Here is a 17,634-nt window from a genome sequence, read left to right on the forward strand (position 1 = left end):
CTCCAGCTCTCACTACTCCTCTGGGCAATCCACCCAACTTCTCTGAGCCAGCATTCCCTAAATTGTATAATGCGGCAACCCATCTGGCCAAGCTGTGGCAAAGGTGCTTTAAGAAGTGTAAATTAAATTTCCTCCATATTATCTGGGGGCTGCAGCAGCCGGACCCCTTAGCATGGGGCTCCCATTTGCTGGGCTCAACCATGAAGAAGTTGCCCTGTATTGCTCTCATCACTTGTGCTAATCAGAGCCCTTAACCCACCGGGTGAGGTACATGGTGAGCAGCAGAGCAGTGGCGGGCAACGCCACCTATACGTTAGAAACCTTGGAGCACTTCAGCACCAGTGCCAGGGCTCCCAACCCAAACCAAATGAACGAGAATCTCGGAGGTGGGTGCAGGCATCCATATTCATTTTAATGTGTTTCTTTGCTGAGGTATAGCCCAATACAGTAAACTGTACTAATCTTACATTTAGAGCTTGAAGAATTATAAAAATTGTAATTATAATATGTATACACCTCTATCATCACCACCCAGATCAAAATATAGAGTATTTCCAGCACCCCAGAAGGCCATCTTGACACATCAGTTTTAAAAGAGCCCCATGTGTTTCTAATGTACAGCCAATCTTAAGAACCAATGCATTGGAAAGACACTGGGCCATCATCTAATTCTAGCCTAATTTTTAAAAAATCCAGAAACCTAGGCTGCACCCCAGACCAATGACATCCCTAGCTCTGCGGGTGGGAGGCAGGCATCAGCGCATGTATGTATGTATGCATGTATGTATGTATGTATGTATACATATATGTACATGCTGTGCCGCACGGCTTGTGGGATCTTAGTTCCCTGACCAGGGATTGAACCCAGGCTCCAGTAATGAAAGTGCCAAGTCCTAACTCGGGCCCCAGCAATGAAAGGGCCATCATCTAATTCTAGCCTAATTTTTAGAAAATCCAGAAACCTAGGCTGCACCCCAGACCAATGACATCCCTAGCTCTGAGGGTAGGAGGCAGGCATCAGCGCATGTATGTATGTATGCATGCATGTATGTATGTATGCATGTATGTATATGCTGTGCCACACAGCTTGTGGGATCTTAGTTTCCTGACCAGGGATTGAACCCGGGCCCCAGCAATGAAAGTGCCAAGTCCTAACCACTGGACCGCCAGGGAATTCCCAGCATTGGTGTTTTTAAAACTCCCCAGATGATTCCAACATACAGCCAGGGTTGAGAACCACTGTTCTACAGTCTAGACCCCCACTACTCAAAGTGGGGTCCATGAACCAGCTTCATCTGGTTCCCCCAATGTAAATATCTAACATTTGGAGTTTAACCCAAATAGTTACCAAAATTTAGCATATGACGAAGGTGGCATCTCAGATGACTGAGGAAAAGGTGGACTTTTTAATAAATGGTGCTGGGACCACTAGATAGGCATTTGGAAAAAGATTAAATTAGACCCATACCTCCCACTACATAAGAATAAATTCCAAGTGGATCTAATGTAAAATAAAAAAAAGAAAAGAAACCATACAAGTACTATAAAAACACAAGGGTAAATTCCTCTATAGCCAAACGTAGGGAAAGGCTTTCTAATAATGCCTCCAAATCCACAAGCAATAAAATAAAAGATTGGTAAATTTAACTCCATAAAAAATTTTTTAATTTGCATGACAAAAACATCATAAAGTCAAAAGATAACTGACAAATTGGAGAGAAAATATTTGTAACATATACCACAGACAAAGGGCTACTTTCCACAATATAGAAATAAATAAATTACTCTTAAAAACTGATTAAATATCTAGTGGGAAAAAGATATGAACACACAATTCACAAAAAGAATACAAAAAATGGCCCCACATATATGAAAAAAAAAATTTCAAACAGTTTTAATAAGAGAAGTACAAATAACACTAAGACACCATTCCTCATCTACCACACTGGAAAAATTTTTCAATATGAGGACACATTCAGTTGGTGAGGCTGTGGGAAGTCAGAATATTGTCAATGCTACCCAGGTGATTCTAACGTGCAACCAAGATTGCAAACCATTGGTTTAAAGTAAGAAACTTCATACAAAAGAAAACTGTGCTTTTTCCCTAAAATTGAAAGCCCTTCTTCACCGTCAAAATTTCAAGTTCCTTAGCCAGCATGGCGATTAAGTATTATTATTATTAGGAAAAGGGTCACCAGATTTGCTACATACCACTGCAGTTTTTCTAACTCTTCCGGGGAGGAAGGGCAGGGGATCCTGACAGAATAGCAGCACTGTTCTGCAGGAAACAAAAAGAAAAGAAAGAAGAAAATGCATGGTCAAGAATAAGGCAAGGTAGAAGCTCAGCTCTGTCAAGTATTAACAGTTCTTACACTGATGTGATTTTGAAGAGCATTAGCGTAAAACAGGTGATAAAATAAACTGGATTCCATTATATTGACAATTATATGTAAATAGTAGGTGCTCAAAAATAGTTATTGAGTGAATAATTTGGGGTTATATGCACACAGTATCAATCGCTCTTCAGCAACTCCTAAGAGAAATTCAGGAGTAAATATATCCCAGCAGCAATCGATCAAGCACTCCAAATAGAATTCTCCCTCTCAGTAGGGTTTGTTTTATCATGATTTCCAATACAGCATACTGAAACTTTACTGAGAAAGCAGGAAAAATCACCTTTTAGAGCTCCTTAAAAACTGCCCAAGGGAAAAAAAAAAAAAACTGCCCAAGGACAAAAGAGTCAAAACAGAAAGCTGTAACATATGTAAATTTATTCATTGTATTTTCAATTTTGAAAAGAACACATCAAAGTCATGTGAAAATGAACACAGCAATAAAGATAGAGACAACTTACCCATCGGTTGAATCTTTACTGTTTGCAAAGCAACCATCACAGCACATATGTTCATTGTCTTATGCAGTTTTATCGTGAATGTACAATTTAATGTGCTATAAAGAGAAATATATATAACCAGAGTGTTACTAAACTGGAAACCTACCTACATATTTGTAATTGCTTTTTCAAGCTTAGAGTGAGGAAAGGGGGCACTGACACTGTTAACTTGCAATGTCACCCCAATAAGCTTGTAAATACCCACCTATCATGGGCTGAACTTTACCCCAAAGACTTTCTAGGACGAAGAATTTATAGAGGTTTACATTCACAGGGACTGCAAACCAGAGACCCTCTGACCACACACAGCTGCTGAGTCGTTTTTCCTGCCCGCATCATGAACATACAGGGGTGAGACCTGGTTGCAAAGACAAGCATCCTGACATCTAGAGTCTTACCACCCACCCGCACCGCCTGGTGTCTGGAGGCATTTGTGTTTCCATCAATGAGAGCCCTTTCACATACCAGCCTAGATGAATAGCAAGGTCTCTTAAATCCAAAATCTTTCTGGCAGTTCAATTCAGGTCATCAGATAACCAGGAATTTGACATTCTGTTTCTTTTTTACTTTCGTCTTGGTTTAGGTGAACAAAATATTAATGTTGCAACTAATGAAAAGTGAAATTACTAAATACGTATAGTGAACAGGAATCCGATCTACAATTTCATGGAAGACTTGCCTTTATTTGTACCAATGAACCGTCTGATGAGTAGAAACTGTTATTTTCTAGGACTTTTACTCTCACAGAATGCTCAAGATTCGGGTAGTGAGATTATCGACCTAAAAGCCATTGGCTTATGCAGCCAGGACAGCCAATGGACATAATTTCAAATGATAATCTGTGTAACCTCAAATAGCTGTCAGGCAATCTCTGATTCATCCTTGCACACACTTTTTTTAAAAAAATAAATTTCTTTCTTTATTTTTGGCTGCGCTGGGTCTTCGTTGCTGTGCGTGGGCTTTCTCTAGCTGCAGAGAGCGGGGGCTACTCTTCGTTGCAGTGCGTGGGCTTCTCACTGTGATGGCTTCTCTTTTTGCAGAGCATGGGCTCTAGGCGTGTGGGCTTCAGTAGTTGTGGCTCATAGGCTCCAGAGCACAGGCTCAGTAGTTGTGGCTCACAGGCTCTAGAGCGCAGGCTCAGTAGTTGTGGCTCGCGGGTTCTAGAGCGCAGGCTCAGTAGTTGTGGCGCACGGGCCTAGTTGCTCCGCGGCATGTGGGATCTTCCCGGACCAGGGCTCGAACCCGTGTCCCCTGCACTGGCAGGTGGATCCTTAACCACTGTGCCACCAGGGAAGTCCCAACCCTTGCACACACTTTTTATTTTCTTCTTTTCTCTTTCTTTCCTATCTTTTCCTTCCCCCTCTCTCCTTTTCTCTCCTAGCTCCATAGTATGTTCCTTCTTCTCTGTGTGGCCTTCACCCTGACTGGGAGCCATTTGTTGGTCCTATTGGTGGCCTGTGGGGCTAAGGGCACTGATGACCCTTAGCTTCATAGAACCAGAGACAAATGGCCCAACACCACCCACCCCTCTGTGCTTCATAAAGAAATGAGAATATGGATGTGACAGTGATATGTGTTTGGAAGAATAAAAAATTATATATCCAAAATGTCACTAATGTGTATTTATTTTAGAGGAATGCTTTTGAATTTGCACCCTAATACTCCTTGTACTTTATTTCTCATGAGTAAAGAAATAAGGTTATTTATATAAAAGTATTAAAAATGACTGACCTTTGGGCCTCTGCTGTAGCACACACTATAAAATAAGTCTGAAACAAAAGAAAAAAAATACATGTTAGTTTGACAGATGAAAATGTCAGGCAAGATGACCCAGGACTAATCACAGCATCACAGAATCTTAAAACCACAAGAACCCCTAGGAATCATCCAATTCACATTCCTACCAGATTAATGACATATGATCAAAGCTATTCAGGCCATACAAGCTCTACTTGGATACCTCTAGTGTCAGGAAACTCTCTACCACATAAGGGAGCTCATTCTCCTGGAGCCCTGATTTTAAGAAACTTGGTTTTACATACAGGAAAATCTACCCCCTTGTAATGTCCATCCATTGAGCCTAGTCCTGATTTTTGGAGTAATGGAACTAGCCCATTCATTCTTATACATGACAGATTTGGGGTAATTTGAATTCATATCTCCTCAGGAATACAGAACTCCATGCTCTCCCCCAAATAATAACAATAATTATAAACAAGTACAGGATGTACTATGATTACCTCACTTAAAGTTTGCAGGGTTTTGTTGAGTTCTGATCGTCTGTTAATAAAATGAGAAATTGATATGAAGGAGATCATTGGTGATGTTAAGTTCAAAATAAGTTAGATTTTTAGCAATTAAATTAAGCATATGGTATTTATTGCTTGCAGTGTTCACTTTGAAGAAATACTGGGTATAACAAGAGATTCCTATGTGGGAAAAATTAATTATTTATGTGACAAGGGAAACTAACCAGACAGAAGCTGTATCGGTTCTAGCCAACAGCAAGATATAAATTATGGTTGAACAATCTTATTTCATTAGGCTACTGCAATCCCCAGGCAGCTGCTTCTGGCAAAGGGCCAGAGGAAGAGCTGGCCGGAGGCAAGATTTCTGAGAGGGGCCAGCCACTCACCCTGGGGGCCCTCTGTCTCTGATTTCTTCCTCATTCTCTCTCCAACTGACTCCACCTGCCCTCTAGCACTCCCCAGCCCTGCCTTCCCCTCCTCACAACTCCTCTTTAGGAATTTCCCTCATTCCTCTCCTCCAATCCCACTCCAACAACAGTTTTATTTCTTCAATGTGGCAGAGCTTCACATGAACTTAGGATGAAAGAAATCTAGTTAAAGAACTCACGCTAAGACAGCGATTCTCAACTGGGGTGACTCTGCCCCCCCCAAGGGACATCTGGCAATATCTGGAGACATTTTTGATTGTCACAATTGGGGGCAGGGTGCTCCCTGCATCTAGTGGGTAGAGGCCAGGGATCTGTTACACATCCTACAATGCTCAGCACAGCCCCACATAACAAAGAATGATCAGGCCCCAAATGTCAACAGTGCTGAGGCTGAGAAATCCTGCTCTAAGGACTGGGCAATAGTTCTTGGCTCCAGGGAAGGTCTGGAGAGAAGAGAAGCATCGTGGCAACAGTAGTCAGCTAGCTTTTCAAGCTGGCAGGAGCTGCTCCTGCATAACTGTGCTCAGAGACCACCTTCTTTCTGGGGTTTCCCTGGCCACTCCAGTCATGTCCAACTACTCTGCCTACTCTATATTCAGACACTCAGAACATCCTTTGGTAGCCTGTACGTGTCACCTTCATTGCAGGGATTATACTGTATTGTTATCATTTGTTTGCTTCCTGCTTCTTTCCTATCAGACTCTAGACTCCTGCTTCTCAAAATTGGCCTCGTGCTGGAACCACCCAGGGAGTTTTCAAAAATACCAATGCCTGCAACTCAGGCCCCAAATACCGATTTAATTGTTATGGAGCGTGCCTGGATAGCAGGCGTTTTAAAATCTCCAGAGGTGATTTTAATATACAGTCAGGGTTGAGAACCACTGCTCTAGACCCAGTTTTCCATCTCAGAGAGTTGGGTTTATCCCCATTTGTATCCCCAAGGCCTAGCACACAGTAGGTGTTCAACAAATACTTGCTGGCTTTAAATGAACTCATCTATATTTCAAGTCTAGCAATTAAAATGAATTACTTACAAGTATGCTAGGTTGTGTTCTATTTACGAATTTGTGAGTTTAAAAACGTTTCCTATCACATGTGTTTTGTTTTTATTGATACCTTGGAAAAGTTTTTCTCTTCAGTGTCATCACAGATACTCCTCAGAGCTTCTGGATTTGGTTCAAAAGTTTACAAAAATCTCTTTTGAAAGATAATAGCAAGGTTGAGAGTAGATGAATTTCATCTCTGATGCTGCTTCCCTGCACGAGGGCGAAGACATGAAGTTTCCCCTTCCAGTGACAGTCAAGGTAAGACTGTCTGCTGGCCGACATTTTGACCTATTGTCTAACTAGGAGCATTTATTTGTAATGCATTTCTTATTGTCTGTGCTTACCCTTGTAAACTGAGGTCTACTTAACACAGACCTCTCTCTGACTTTTGAATGACCGATGCCTCATGAAAGCATGAGTAAATGATATACATGGAGTCCTACCTTGAACTCTTATTTCAACCTGGCTGGCTACCAAATCATATAAAAACCCAAATACCATTTCAAATGGAGCTCTTGAAACCGTGGGTAACTATTAGATAAATCCATTTCGCCTATAACCTGCCTTCACTAATCAAAGTCCTTTTAAGACCTGCATGTCCTCCAAGCAGCATGTAGCCTAAATAGTAAGATGTTTTCCCGAGTTGTTTTCCAGGAACTTGGAGTCAGCTGTGTCTAGTTCTAGCTGAACTGGTTAAGACTGGATAGGACCTCTGACCCTCCAACTGCGCATGCGCGAGTGTCCAATGTCCTTGGCATCAGAGGGCTGAAAACTCCACCCTCAGATGGTGCTAGGTGCCTCCATTTTTGAACATGCAGAGGTCTGTAGCTTAGTAACACCTGCACAGAACAAAGATTACCCAGCTTTTTCCAATCACCTTTCCCCATGCTCCCCACGCTCCCCAGCCTCAGACTGCCCTGCCACTTTATTCTTTACCTCATAAATACCCCAAGTCCCTGGCCTCTGGGGAGGCAGATCTGAGACTTGTTCTCCTCATGTGGCTGCCTTGGGAGTAAACCCTTCTCTTTGCTGCAAACCTTGGCTTCTCAGTGTTTTGGCTTGCTGTGCACTGGGCAAAACGAATCTGGTTTGGTGACACTCTTACATAATTTGATAGCATCAAAGAGAACAGCCTCACAGGGATATTAGTTGAAGACAGGTGACTATGGTTAGTTTGCAAAGATCTCAAGAACCAATTCTTTATGACCTCTGGGGTCTGTCTCTTTCCTATTCTCAGTTTCCAAAAGTACAGATAGCACAACAAGTATCTTTCCATAGTTGATGTCTTAAGTTTTAAATCAAACAGCAGATTGATTACTCACTTCAATTCCCTTAGAGACAGGATTCCAGTTGAGGTGCCATTAGCCATAACTTGATTCTGCTAGAAGCACAAAATCATTAAGAATACAACAAATATTGTTTTGTTTTATAACACTTTCTAACAAGAAGCTGTTCTTCAGTTTTGTTGGGTGCCCAAAGAACTACACCCCAAAGACTGTGATTCGTAACTGCATGCAATATTGTCTAGCAAACGATCAAATACATATTGGCTGAGTCAGTTTTTGTTTTTATGTTTTCTTTAAAAAAAATATTCTGAATCAGCAAGTCTGATGTGCTAATTTCTATCTTTTGTTGTTCCAAGGGTTCCCCCAAAAGAACACTATTAAAGTTCTCTATGTGAATGTAAAAAGGGACACTTGGTAGCAACCATCACTGCATTTCTAGCACCTAGCTCATTGCCTGGCACATAGTAGGTGCTCAGGAAATATTTCCTGAATTAACAAACCATATTTAGCTGGGATCTTCTGAACCAATCTAGGTTATGGGAAGGCTGATACTACTGTGTCTGAATCCCCCATGGGGTGAACAGGATCAGATTGAGAAGACAATTTTTAGATTCAATAGATTACATTTCTTATTGCTAGGAGTTTCTAAGATAATTTTAAATTTTGACTGGCAATAGAACTGTATCACATAAACACTCTATTCAGCATCAAACCTAGTGAAAACTAAAATATAATTTTTAACAAAATACCATGATTATCATGAAGTCAAGCCCTCTCAACAAAGCTAATGTTTCAACAACACGTACTTTATTTAAATTTGGTGATAAGATGTCCCGGCGAGGGGATTAACCAAGATGGTGGAGTAGAAGGACGTGCTCTCACTCCCTCTTGCGAGAGCACCAGAATCACAACTGGCTGCTGGATAATCATCGACAGGAAGACACTGGACTTCACCAAGGAGGATGCCCCACGTCCAAGGACAGAGGAGAAGCCACAGTGAGACGGTAGGAGGGGCTCAATCAGAGTAAAATCAAATCCCATAACTGCTGGGTGGGTGACTCACAGACTGGCGAACACTTATACCACAGAAGTCCACCCACTGGAGTGAAGGTTCTGAGCCCCACGTCAGGCTTTCCAACCTGGGGGTCCGGCAACAGGAGGAGGAATTCCTAGAGAATCAGACTTTGAAGCCTAGTGGGAATTGATTGCAGGACTTCGACAGGACTGGGGGAAACAGAGACCCCACTCTTGGAGGGCGCACACAAAGTAGTGTGCGCATCGGGACCCAGGGGAAGGAGCAGTGACCCCGGGGGAGACTGAACCAGACCTGCTGGTGTTGGGGGGTCTCCTGCAGAGGTGGGGGGTGGCTCTGTTTCACCATGGGGACAAGGACACTGGCAGCGGAGGTTCTGGGAAATGCTCCTTGGCGTGAGCCCTCCCAGAGTCTGCCATTAGCCCCACCAAAGAGCCCAGGTAGGCTCCAGTGTTGGGTTGCCTCAGGCAAAACAACCAACTGGGAGGGAACCCAGCCCCACCCATCAACAGTCAAGTGGATTAAAGTTTTACGGAGCTCTGACCGCCACAGCAACAGTCAGCTCTACCCACCACCAGAGACTCCCATCAAGCCTCTTAGATAGCCTCAACCACCAGAGGGCAGACAGCAGAAGCAAGAAAAACTACAATCCTGCAGCCTGTGGACCAAAAACCACATTTACAGAAAGATAGACAAGATGAAAAGGCAGAGGGCTATATACCAGATGAAGGAACAAGAAAAAACCCCAGAAAAACAACTAAATGAAGTGGAGATAGGCAACCTTCCAGAAAAAGAATTCAGAATAATGATAGTGAAGATGATCCAGGACCTCGGAATAAGAATGGAGGCAAAGATCGAGAAGATGCAAGAAATGTTTAACAAAGACCTAGAAGAATTACAGAACAAACAAACAGAGATGAACAACACAATAACTGAAATGAAAAATACACTAGAAGGAATCAATAGCAGAATAACTGAGGCAGAAGAACGGATAAGTGACCTGGAAGACAGAATGGTGGAATTCACTGCTGCGGAACAGACTAAAGAAAAAAGAATGAAAAGAAATGAAGACAGCCTACGAGACCTCTGAGACAACATTAAATGCAACAACATTTGCATTACAGGGGTCCCAGAAGGAGAAGAGACAGAGAGAAAGGACCCGAGAAAATATTTGAAGAGATTATAGTCAAAAACTTCCCTAACATAGGAAAGGAAATAGCCACCCAAGTCCAGGAAGTGCAGAGAGTCTGATACAGGATAAACCCAAGAAGAAACACGCCAAGACACACAGTAATCAAATTCGCAAAAATTAAAGAGAAAGAAAAATTGCAATCATTGTTGCTTTTGTTGTGGTCATCCATGTACAATGCTTGGTGTCAGTCTATTTATCTCTTGTAAAAATAAAATACAGTGTGTGTGTGTGAAAAAAAAAAAAAATATGTCCCGGCATTTCCATATACACAAAGTATATGTACATGCCTTCCCACACAAAGACATATACAAAAATGCTCTTAGTAACATTATTCATAATAGCCCCAAACTGGAAGTAACCCAAATGTCCATCAACTGGTAAGTGGATAAACAAATTGTGGTATATCCACACAATGGAATACTACTCAGCAATAAAAAGGAACAAAGTATTAACACATCCAATAATGTGGGTAATCTCAAACACATTATACTAAATTAAAGATATCAAATACAAAAGACAAAAAAATAAATAAATAAATAAATTTGGTGATAAAAGTAAATATGCTAAATATCAGAAATAATTTGAACCTTAAATCTTTAAATACATGAAAATTCACTTTTTAAATTGCAATTAAAAAATCTTTAAAACCTACCTGGGTAACATTGCTTTCTTCATCATATTGAAACATGATCTCACCTCTAAAAAAGGCTAAAAATAAATTTTCAAAAAGAAATTTGAAACTTGCATCCTTAAAGTTTGAGAAATAATACAATACAGAAAAATATTATCAGATTACTTTATAAACAATTTCATCAAATTCTTTGTTATTCACATTTACTTTCTTTTCTATCAGAAAGTTACTCAACGATTATCAATCAGTATAATTTTCAGAAAATATCAACTATACGTTTTATGTGAGAATGCAGAAAAAGAAAAAACTTGTCCCCTTGTCAAGAAATTTTATCCCTATCTATGTGCTTCGCATCAGGACTTTGTTTCCCTTAACGATGTTAACTGGGGGAACTGTGGCTCTAACACTGCAAATCTTTTTAAGCTGTTATAGTTGCAGTTATGGGAGACATGGGAGGGAGGGAAAAGATTTCTCAGCAGTTACACAGCCTTATGAAAGTCTATTTATTCCTTGCCATTTTGGGTTTTTCTTTTTCTTTTTAAAATACAGCTACCAAATGCAATATCTTTCCCTAGGAGCAAAGTTGAGATTTTGCTTTGAAACCTGAACAGAATGCAGAGCAAATCCTTTCTTCAGCTGAACAACTCATTGTGGCTTTCGTCCCAGAAATGCCAGAAAACCCTGTTCTGAAAATGCTCGCCTTGGGAAACACTGAACTCAATTTCAGTCAATGCCATTTCCTGCAGGGTATACTCGGAAGGGCTTTGGCTCTATCTGGAGACAAATAAAATGTAGACTCCTTAACAGAAGTACACTGTGTGCACTTCATAATCTACAGAGACAAAAAACTGGCCACCTGATCAGAAGGGCAAGGGATAGCATATAAACTAGAGCAGGGTGCAGCCAACTTTTTTGGTAAGAGATCAGAAAGTAAATATTTGAGGTTTTGTGGGCTATATGTTCTCTGTCGAAACTACTCAACTTTGTGGTTGTAGCATAAGAGCAGCCATAGACAGTATATAAATGAATGGCATGGCTGTGTTCCAATAAAACTTTATTTACAAAAACATGTGGCAGGCTATTATTTGGACTATGTGCAGTAGTTTGCGAACTCCTGAGCTAGAGGGTGGAAGGCCTCCCTGTCTCATCTTATATTGCACTACAAAGTACAACTGATTCCCACAGCCAAGGACCCAGTGGTCCACTTCCCCTTAAAATGGCTGACAACACCACTAGGCCAGTGATTAACATAATTTATCTATTCCAGCAACCTTTCTACTGAGAACCTCAAACTCTGCATATTGATACTGAAATTTCAATTAATGCACTACATAGTTATTAAAAGTAAAGATAATTGATGGGGCTTCCCTGGTGGCGCAGTGGTTAAGAATCCACCTGCCGATGCAGGGGACACAGGTTTGAGCCCTGGTCCGAGAAGATCCCACATGCCACGGAGCAACTCAGTCCGTGCGCCACAACTACTGAGCCTGTGCTCTTGACCCCACAAGCCACAACTACTGAGCCCACGTGCCTAGAGCCCGTGCTCCTCAACAAGAGAAGCCACCGCAATGAGAAGCCCGAGCACCGCAACGAAGAGTAGCCCCCGCTCGCCACAACTAGAGAAAGCCCGCACGCAGCAACGGAGACCCGACGCAGACAAAAATAAATTAAAAAAAAAAGATAATTGATACATGCATAGAATTGCTCGTACATTTTTGCAAAAATCTTAGCTTTTAAAAACTTATTTAGTGCCTGTGTGTGTGTGCTGACACCCACAATTTTTCTCCCTTACCTCTCCATTCTCCAAGTTCATCCCTCAGTCTTATTCAGCACATGCTGAGTTTCAAGAATGTGCTGGGAGCACAGGGGTAGCAGAGCAACCAGGAAGCCACCACCTTCTGACCCTCAGCCTAACTCTACCTGGTCAGCTCTCAGTTTTTTCACCAGCCTCCATCTCCCTTAATGAATCCAGATTGGAATCTGAAAGAAGTGAAGGTTTCTAGTTTCTGGCAGGATATCGTGGAATTTCTGTTGACAAAACAGTAGGTCCCCTGAAGAGGATGTTTTCACCAGACACTAAAACAAATGGTCAATTCAGTAGCTTAACTGGGGAAAACATTACTCTAACCAGCTTCCTGGCATCTGTTATTCAAGATGACCAGTTTTTTTTTTAACTTAATGTTCAATTTTCAGTTATCAAACATCATGTAGACATAACACTAAGCTAGACATTAGTCACCAGTCCAAAACATAGATGAAGCATGAAAATAATGAAATTATGGAGAATTCAGTAAAGAGAAGGGTAAGAGAGGAGGGAGAGGAGAAGGAGGAGAGAAGAGAGTTCCACAATATATGAAAGTGAAATGTATCCAACAAGTTTCTTCTCCCTTTAATCAAAGCCAGCTAACACTTTCCTGCTATATTCGACCTGGAGCATACTATCAGCAGAAAGCTCATGTAAGTAAACCTCACATTCACATAAATAGAAAGTGTTTGTGGAACATTCTTTCAATGGAAGTTTTCTTGTTTTCTAAACTATCCAACCTTAACTTACTTCACTTGAAATTGTTTCCTACGTTTTTCAAACAAATTATTAAACTGTTAAAAGGAACAGAATAAAAGGAAAACATTCCTATAATGATTGGCTTTTTTGTATCACTGGAGCCACACTAAGACTTTAATATTATAAAATACTTTGTTACCTTCCTCTTCTTTCTTCCCATGGTCCAGTTCTGACCTGCCACACCATGTTTTTCTGTTTTTCACATCTCTTTCATTGGTTTTAATAAGGAAGGGAGCCCAGAGAGCCAAACCAACGTCAGAAAAGTGGTTGTTTCATTCCTTCTGGCCCATGGCAGGAGGGAAAATATTCCCATTTCAAAAATAGCATGTTCTCAAGCGATTGCCATCTTAATTTTTAAAAATAGTGGACAGTCTAGTTAGAGATGGCAAAATACACTATGGGCACTACTGCAATTAGCGTCCAATTAAACTAGGTGTACGTAAGATTTTCAACATTCTAGTAGAGTGGTTTGTTTTATTTTTAGCAAAAGACAACATCCTGTTTCTAAGTTATAATACTTAAGGTCCTATGGAAAACCTTGAGGATTTTATATACAAGAACTGGCTTTCAATAATTAAGTTCATTATTATGTTCATAAATCAACTCTAAGGGCATTAGCTATGGATTTAAAGCTATGGTGAAAAATATTTGGTGCAGAGCTTCATGTTCTCATATTAAGGAAGTTAACCCATTATCTCACTTTCAGCCTGTTCTAAAATTTGCTTTTGTTTTCATTCGAGACTCTTAGTAGCCAGGTGTGATGAAAGGAGATAAATCAGAGGGGCACACATCACATACTCAACGGCAGGAAAACAAACCATTTCTCTGTGGAGCTAATTTATCTGGTAATGTGTAGTGTACACAAGAACTAACCTGAGTCATTGCAAATAGATGACAAATTGCAGATATTTCTCTGGGGTTTGACACCTGCAAAGAAAACACAACACAGCGGGTTAAGCATGTAAACACCTGCACTTACACACTGCATTAAGAGAATTCACAAATTCAAGCATTAAGCATGTACCCAAAATATTATATGTTGGATAAAATTGGCTGGATGAATTCCACAAAGACTAAAGGAATGAGAATTTTCATTTCTTAGTAGTTCAGCTATGGAACTGGACTCTACTATTCTTTAGTATGTCAGTGTCTGATCCCCTACTCCCTAAAATTTCTTTGTCCCATTCCCAATTAATCCCTCTTCTGTCCAATATAAAAGGAACAGCATGAATACAATCGAGTATAGAGACTTTAAATGAAATAGGCCTTCCTTACTCATAGGTCTTCCTTCCTTTCCTAGGCAGGGGAGTCCATGAACACTCTAATGCTGGTCTTAGCTCCTTATGCAAATGTATGTATGAAATAACATCAATGTCATGATGTCATTTCACATGGGCAAAAACTAGAAAATTCAAAAAATATTTGCTGAGCACCTACCTTATTCTATAGGCTTTGGGAGGTTCCAGATACAGACCCTGCCCTCAACAAGCTTACAATCTAGTGAGTGATACTGGCCAGTACATAAAAAGTTATAGTGAGGGCAAAATGGAGTGATGGCCAGTACAACAGATGACGTAGGCATACAAAGGAGGCAGAGACGAATGGGAGGTGAAATAAGCCATGTTAGAAAAAATACTTCATACATATTAACCTGAGAAATACTTTCTCCTTTGGTGAAAGGAGAGGTACATCTCTTCTTTGATTTGATTTACTCCGCTGAGAATCTTCCCTTCATTAATTTCATCCTTTTGGCAAAGTATAAGAAATCTATAATAAATGTGAGGGGCAAATGCTGATAATGTATTAGCAGACTGCCAAGGGGAAAAGGTTGTCATATTAAGAAATATTTTGATGTCCCTGTTAGGTCTGGTTTGGTCAGAATTAACGTATGCAATGCCTGATTGCTATTTTATTTCTACAGTACTTTATGAGTGCTTAATTCTTTCCTAAGAGAACTAGTTTGGACACAAACTAAAATTATAATTTGAGTTAGTGCATGCAATGTGGTTCCTGCCAGAATGATTTAATTGACATTTGGTGTGTAGGCATCACATTTCAGCTAAGAGTTTTGATTCTGTGAGCAAACTGAATTTAGGTGCCAAAAGTTACCTGACATGTAGATTTCTATATTGTTCCATAGCAATGTTACCCACACCAAAAGAGAAACATTTCATTTTAAATATACTTGCTTATGGATATAACTCACTGGAAACATACACTATGCAAATACTACAGATTACTATGGATAGTAATGCTTTAATGTTCTTGGTCAACCATTGGTCTATTGCTTACTAAGCTTTTCATTCTATCATCTCTCATCTTTCTCGAAATTTTAGTAGCACCTTTGTTTCCAGCGATGCGTGTCTTTTGCTACTCATTCATACTGAGAATTTTCTTTCCTATTGCTAGGGCTGTTATCCATAATTTCCTCCAAGTACATGGCCACAGGTCAGCCTTTAAATCATGAGCGAGAAAACTCTGGCTGTAATGGGCCAACCCTACTGTAAATATTTTAGGCGTTGTGTGTCATATAGTCTCTGTTGCAGCTACTCTACTATTCCTTGTGGCGGGAAAGTAGCCATAGACAATGTGTAAACAAATGGGCATGGCAGTGTTCCAATAAAACTTTATTTACAAGAACAGGTGGTGGGCCATATTTGGCCCACAGGCCATAGTTTGCCAACCCCGGCTTTAAATCAACTGGAAGCCTTTGTTAAGCAAATCATGTATCCTTAATCTTATAATAGGCACTTAATAGTACATCCCTTATTTGATTTAAAAAGAGTTTGAGGTTCACTCCTCTAAGAATCTTTCCTTCATAAACTGCATCTCACTGATAATCATTAGCACCAGCCCTTCTATCTCTCATGATTCTTAACCATGTCAGAAACACTTGTGAAATCATTGCCTTTATCTGCACACATGTTCATGCTGGTTATCTGTTTGCCTTGTCTCTCCTCATAGACTAGAAGATTCTAGAGGGTGGGCATTGTGTCTGATCATTATTATATAACCCAAAACACTTAGTACAATTTAAGGTACCCAGTGCATAAACATCTACTCATGAAGAACAGATTTCATTTTTAAAAGAGGAAAAAAGAGAAAAAACATAAACACCAGCCATTTGTTTAATTTTACTTTAGTTATAAAAAAAGAAAGTCTTGATATTGATAATAAGTCATACCTGATGCATTGAAGGTTTTTACTATAGTGATTTTAGTTTTTTCTGCAAAGAAGCAATTTAAATATTAGAGCAGAATTGTTATTTTTTAAAAACAATTTGCCATGAGTATCATTTTAGTGAACTGCTAAGAAAATCATACTGTTGACACATTTAAGACACTATTGGTCATCTCAGCAGCAGAATGAATGAGAATTACATACTCAGATCATATAGCATTGGCAGAGGGTGGGTCTGGATTCGGATTCCTATGTTTACCCAGTTAGATCACTCCTGTTACTCACCCCACTGCTTGCATAATTCTACTGCAGTTTCCATGCGCTGATGCTAGACAAATTAATGTGAACTTACACTTCAGATATGCAGAATTAAGTCACTATCAGGACCTTCAGGTGATAGGTTGTAAGGAGCAGGTGATTCAGAATAAAAATTAATGGAAACAGTAAACACAGGACCTACTATCAAAATACTGCTACTATACCCTAATATCAACAGTGTTCTGCTATCTTCTTTAGGAGTTAATAATTATAATAATATAATATTATTGATAGATAAAATTATTCTCAGAGAGGTTGAGACTATCCAATTACAGTCATACAACAAGCTCACAGCAGAACCAGGACAGAATTGTTCAAAGTCAATGACTCACAGGCAAATATTAACACACTCTGAAGAAACGAACCTTAGAAATATCTTCCCGACACACTTTGGGAACAGAGCCCATGGCTTATTTCCCAGATAATAGAGAACCGGGCTCAGAAATCCTTACTGTAAGGATGGCCAATTAGAAGAGACTGTGTTCCGGGCACAGACTTACAAAGAAGGTCTGTCTCCTAGGGTGGGTAGCAAGTTCTGAAGAAAACACAAAGCTCAGATCTTGGAGAAACACTTAAGAATGATGACGTTATCCTGACAGTTTCAGAAATCTCATGTCTGTATGTGTTATTGACAAGCTTCTGTTTCAGTGTGTGAAAGACCCATGGGCAATGATTGGTGGTAATTATAAAAGCTGACAGTATTTTGCATTACTATTAAGAATCCTTTTAATATATTATTTTGTTTTGCCCTGATACTTTCCTTTCCGGAGCAAACAAAACACAACTGTGAAATGAACTTCTGATTCCAGTAAAAA

At 40.1% G+C, this 17,634-nt stretch overlaps 1 protein-coding gene and 1 long non-coding RNA gene across 17 annotated transcripts in view; one reads left to right on the plus strand and one right to left on the minus strand.

Moving 5' to 3' along the window:
* Positions 1-17,634, minus strand: part of ADGRG2 (adhesion G protein-coupled receptor G2) — a 143,704-nt gene that overhangs the window by 26,210 nt on the left and 99,860 nt on the right. For 7 of the 16 annotated variants that reach the window (XM_082375513.1, XM_082375520.1, XM_082375511.1 and 4 more), the window contains 8 exons: positions 16,506-16,547; positions 14,195-14,248; positions 10,780-10,835; positions 7,939-7,997; positions 5,134-5,173; positions 4,625-4,662; positions 2,855-2,949; positions 2,212-2,278 (listed from right to left, as the gene is read on the minus strand). In XM_082375513.1, coding sequence (XP_082231639.1) covers positions 2,212-2,278; positions 2,855-2,949; positions 4,625-4,662; positions 5,134-5,173; positions 7,939-7,997; positions 10,780-10,835; positions 14,195-14,248; positions 16,506-16,547 — 451 coding nt within the window. Of the gene's footprint in view, positions 1-2,211; positions 2,279-2,854; positions 2,950-4,624; positions 4,663-5,133; positions 5,174-7,938; positions 7,998-8,708; positions 8,837-10,779; positions 10,836-14,194; positions 14,249-16,505; positions 16,548-17,634 lie in introns of those variants that run through there. The other 9 variants (XM_082375512.1, XM_082375525.1, XM_082375515.1 and 6 more) reach the window with 5 other exon arrangements.
* The window catches only part of LOC309620021, a 601,726-nt gene continuing 594,933 nt past the window's right edge, over positions 10,842-17,634 (plus strand). The window contains exon 1 of the long non-coding RNA XR_014239379.1: positions 10,842-13,911. This is a non-coding gene — a long non-coding RNA (uncharacterized lncRNA). The remainder of the gene's footprint in view (positions 13,912-17,634) is intronic.

This window comes from Balaenoptera borealis (assembly GCF_965194805.1).
Source record: "Balaenoptera borealis genome assembly, chromosome: X".
Lineage (NCBI taxonomy): Eukaryota > Metazoa > Chordata > Mammalia > Artiodactyla > Balaenopteridae > Balaenoptera > Balaenoptera borealis.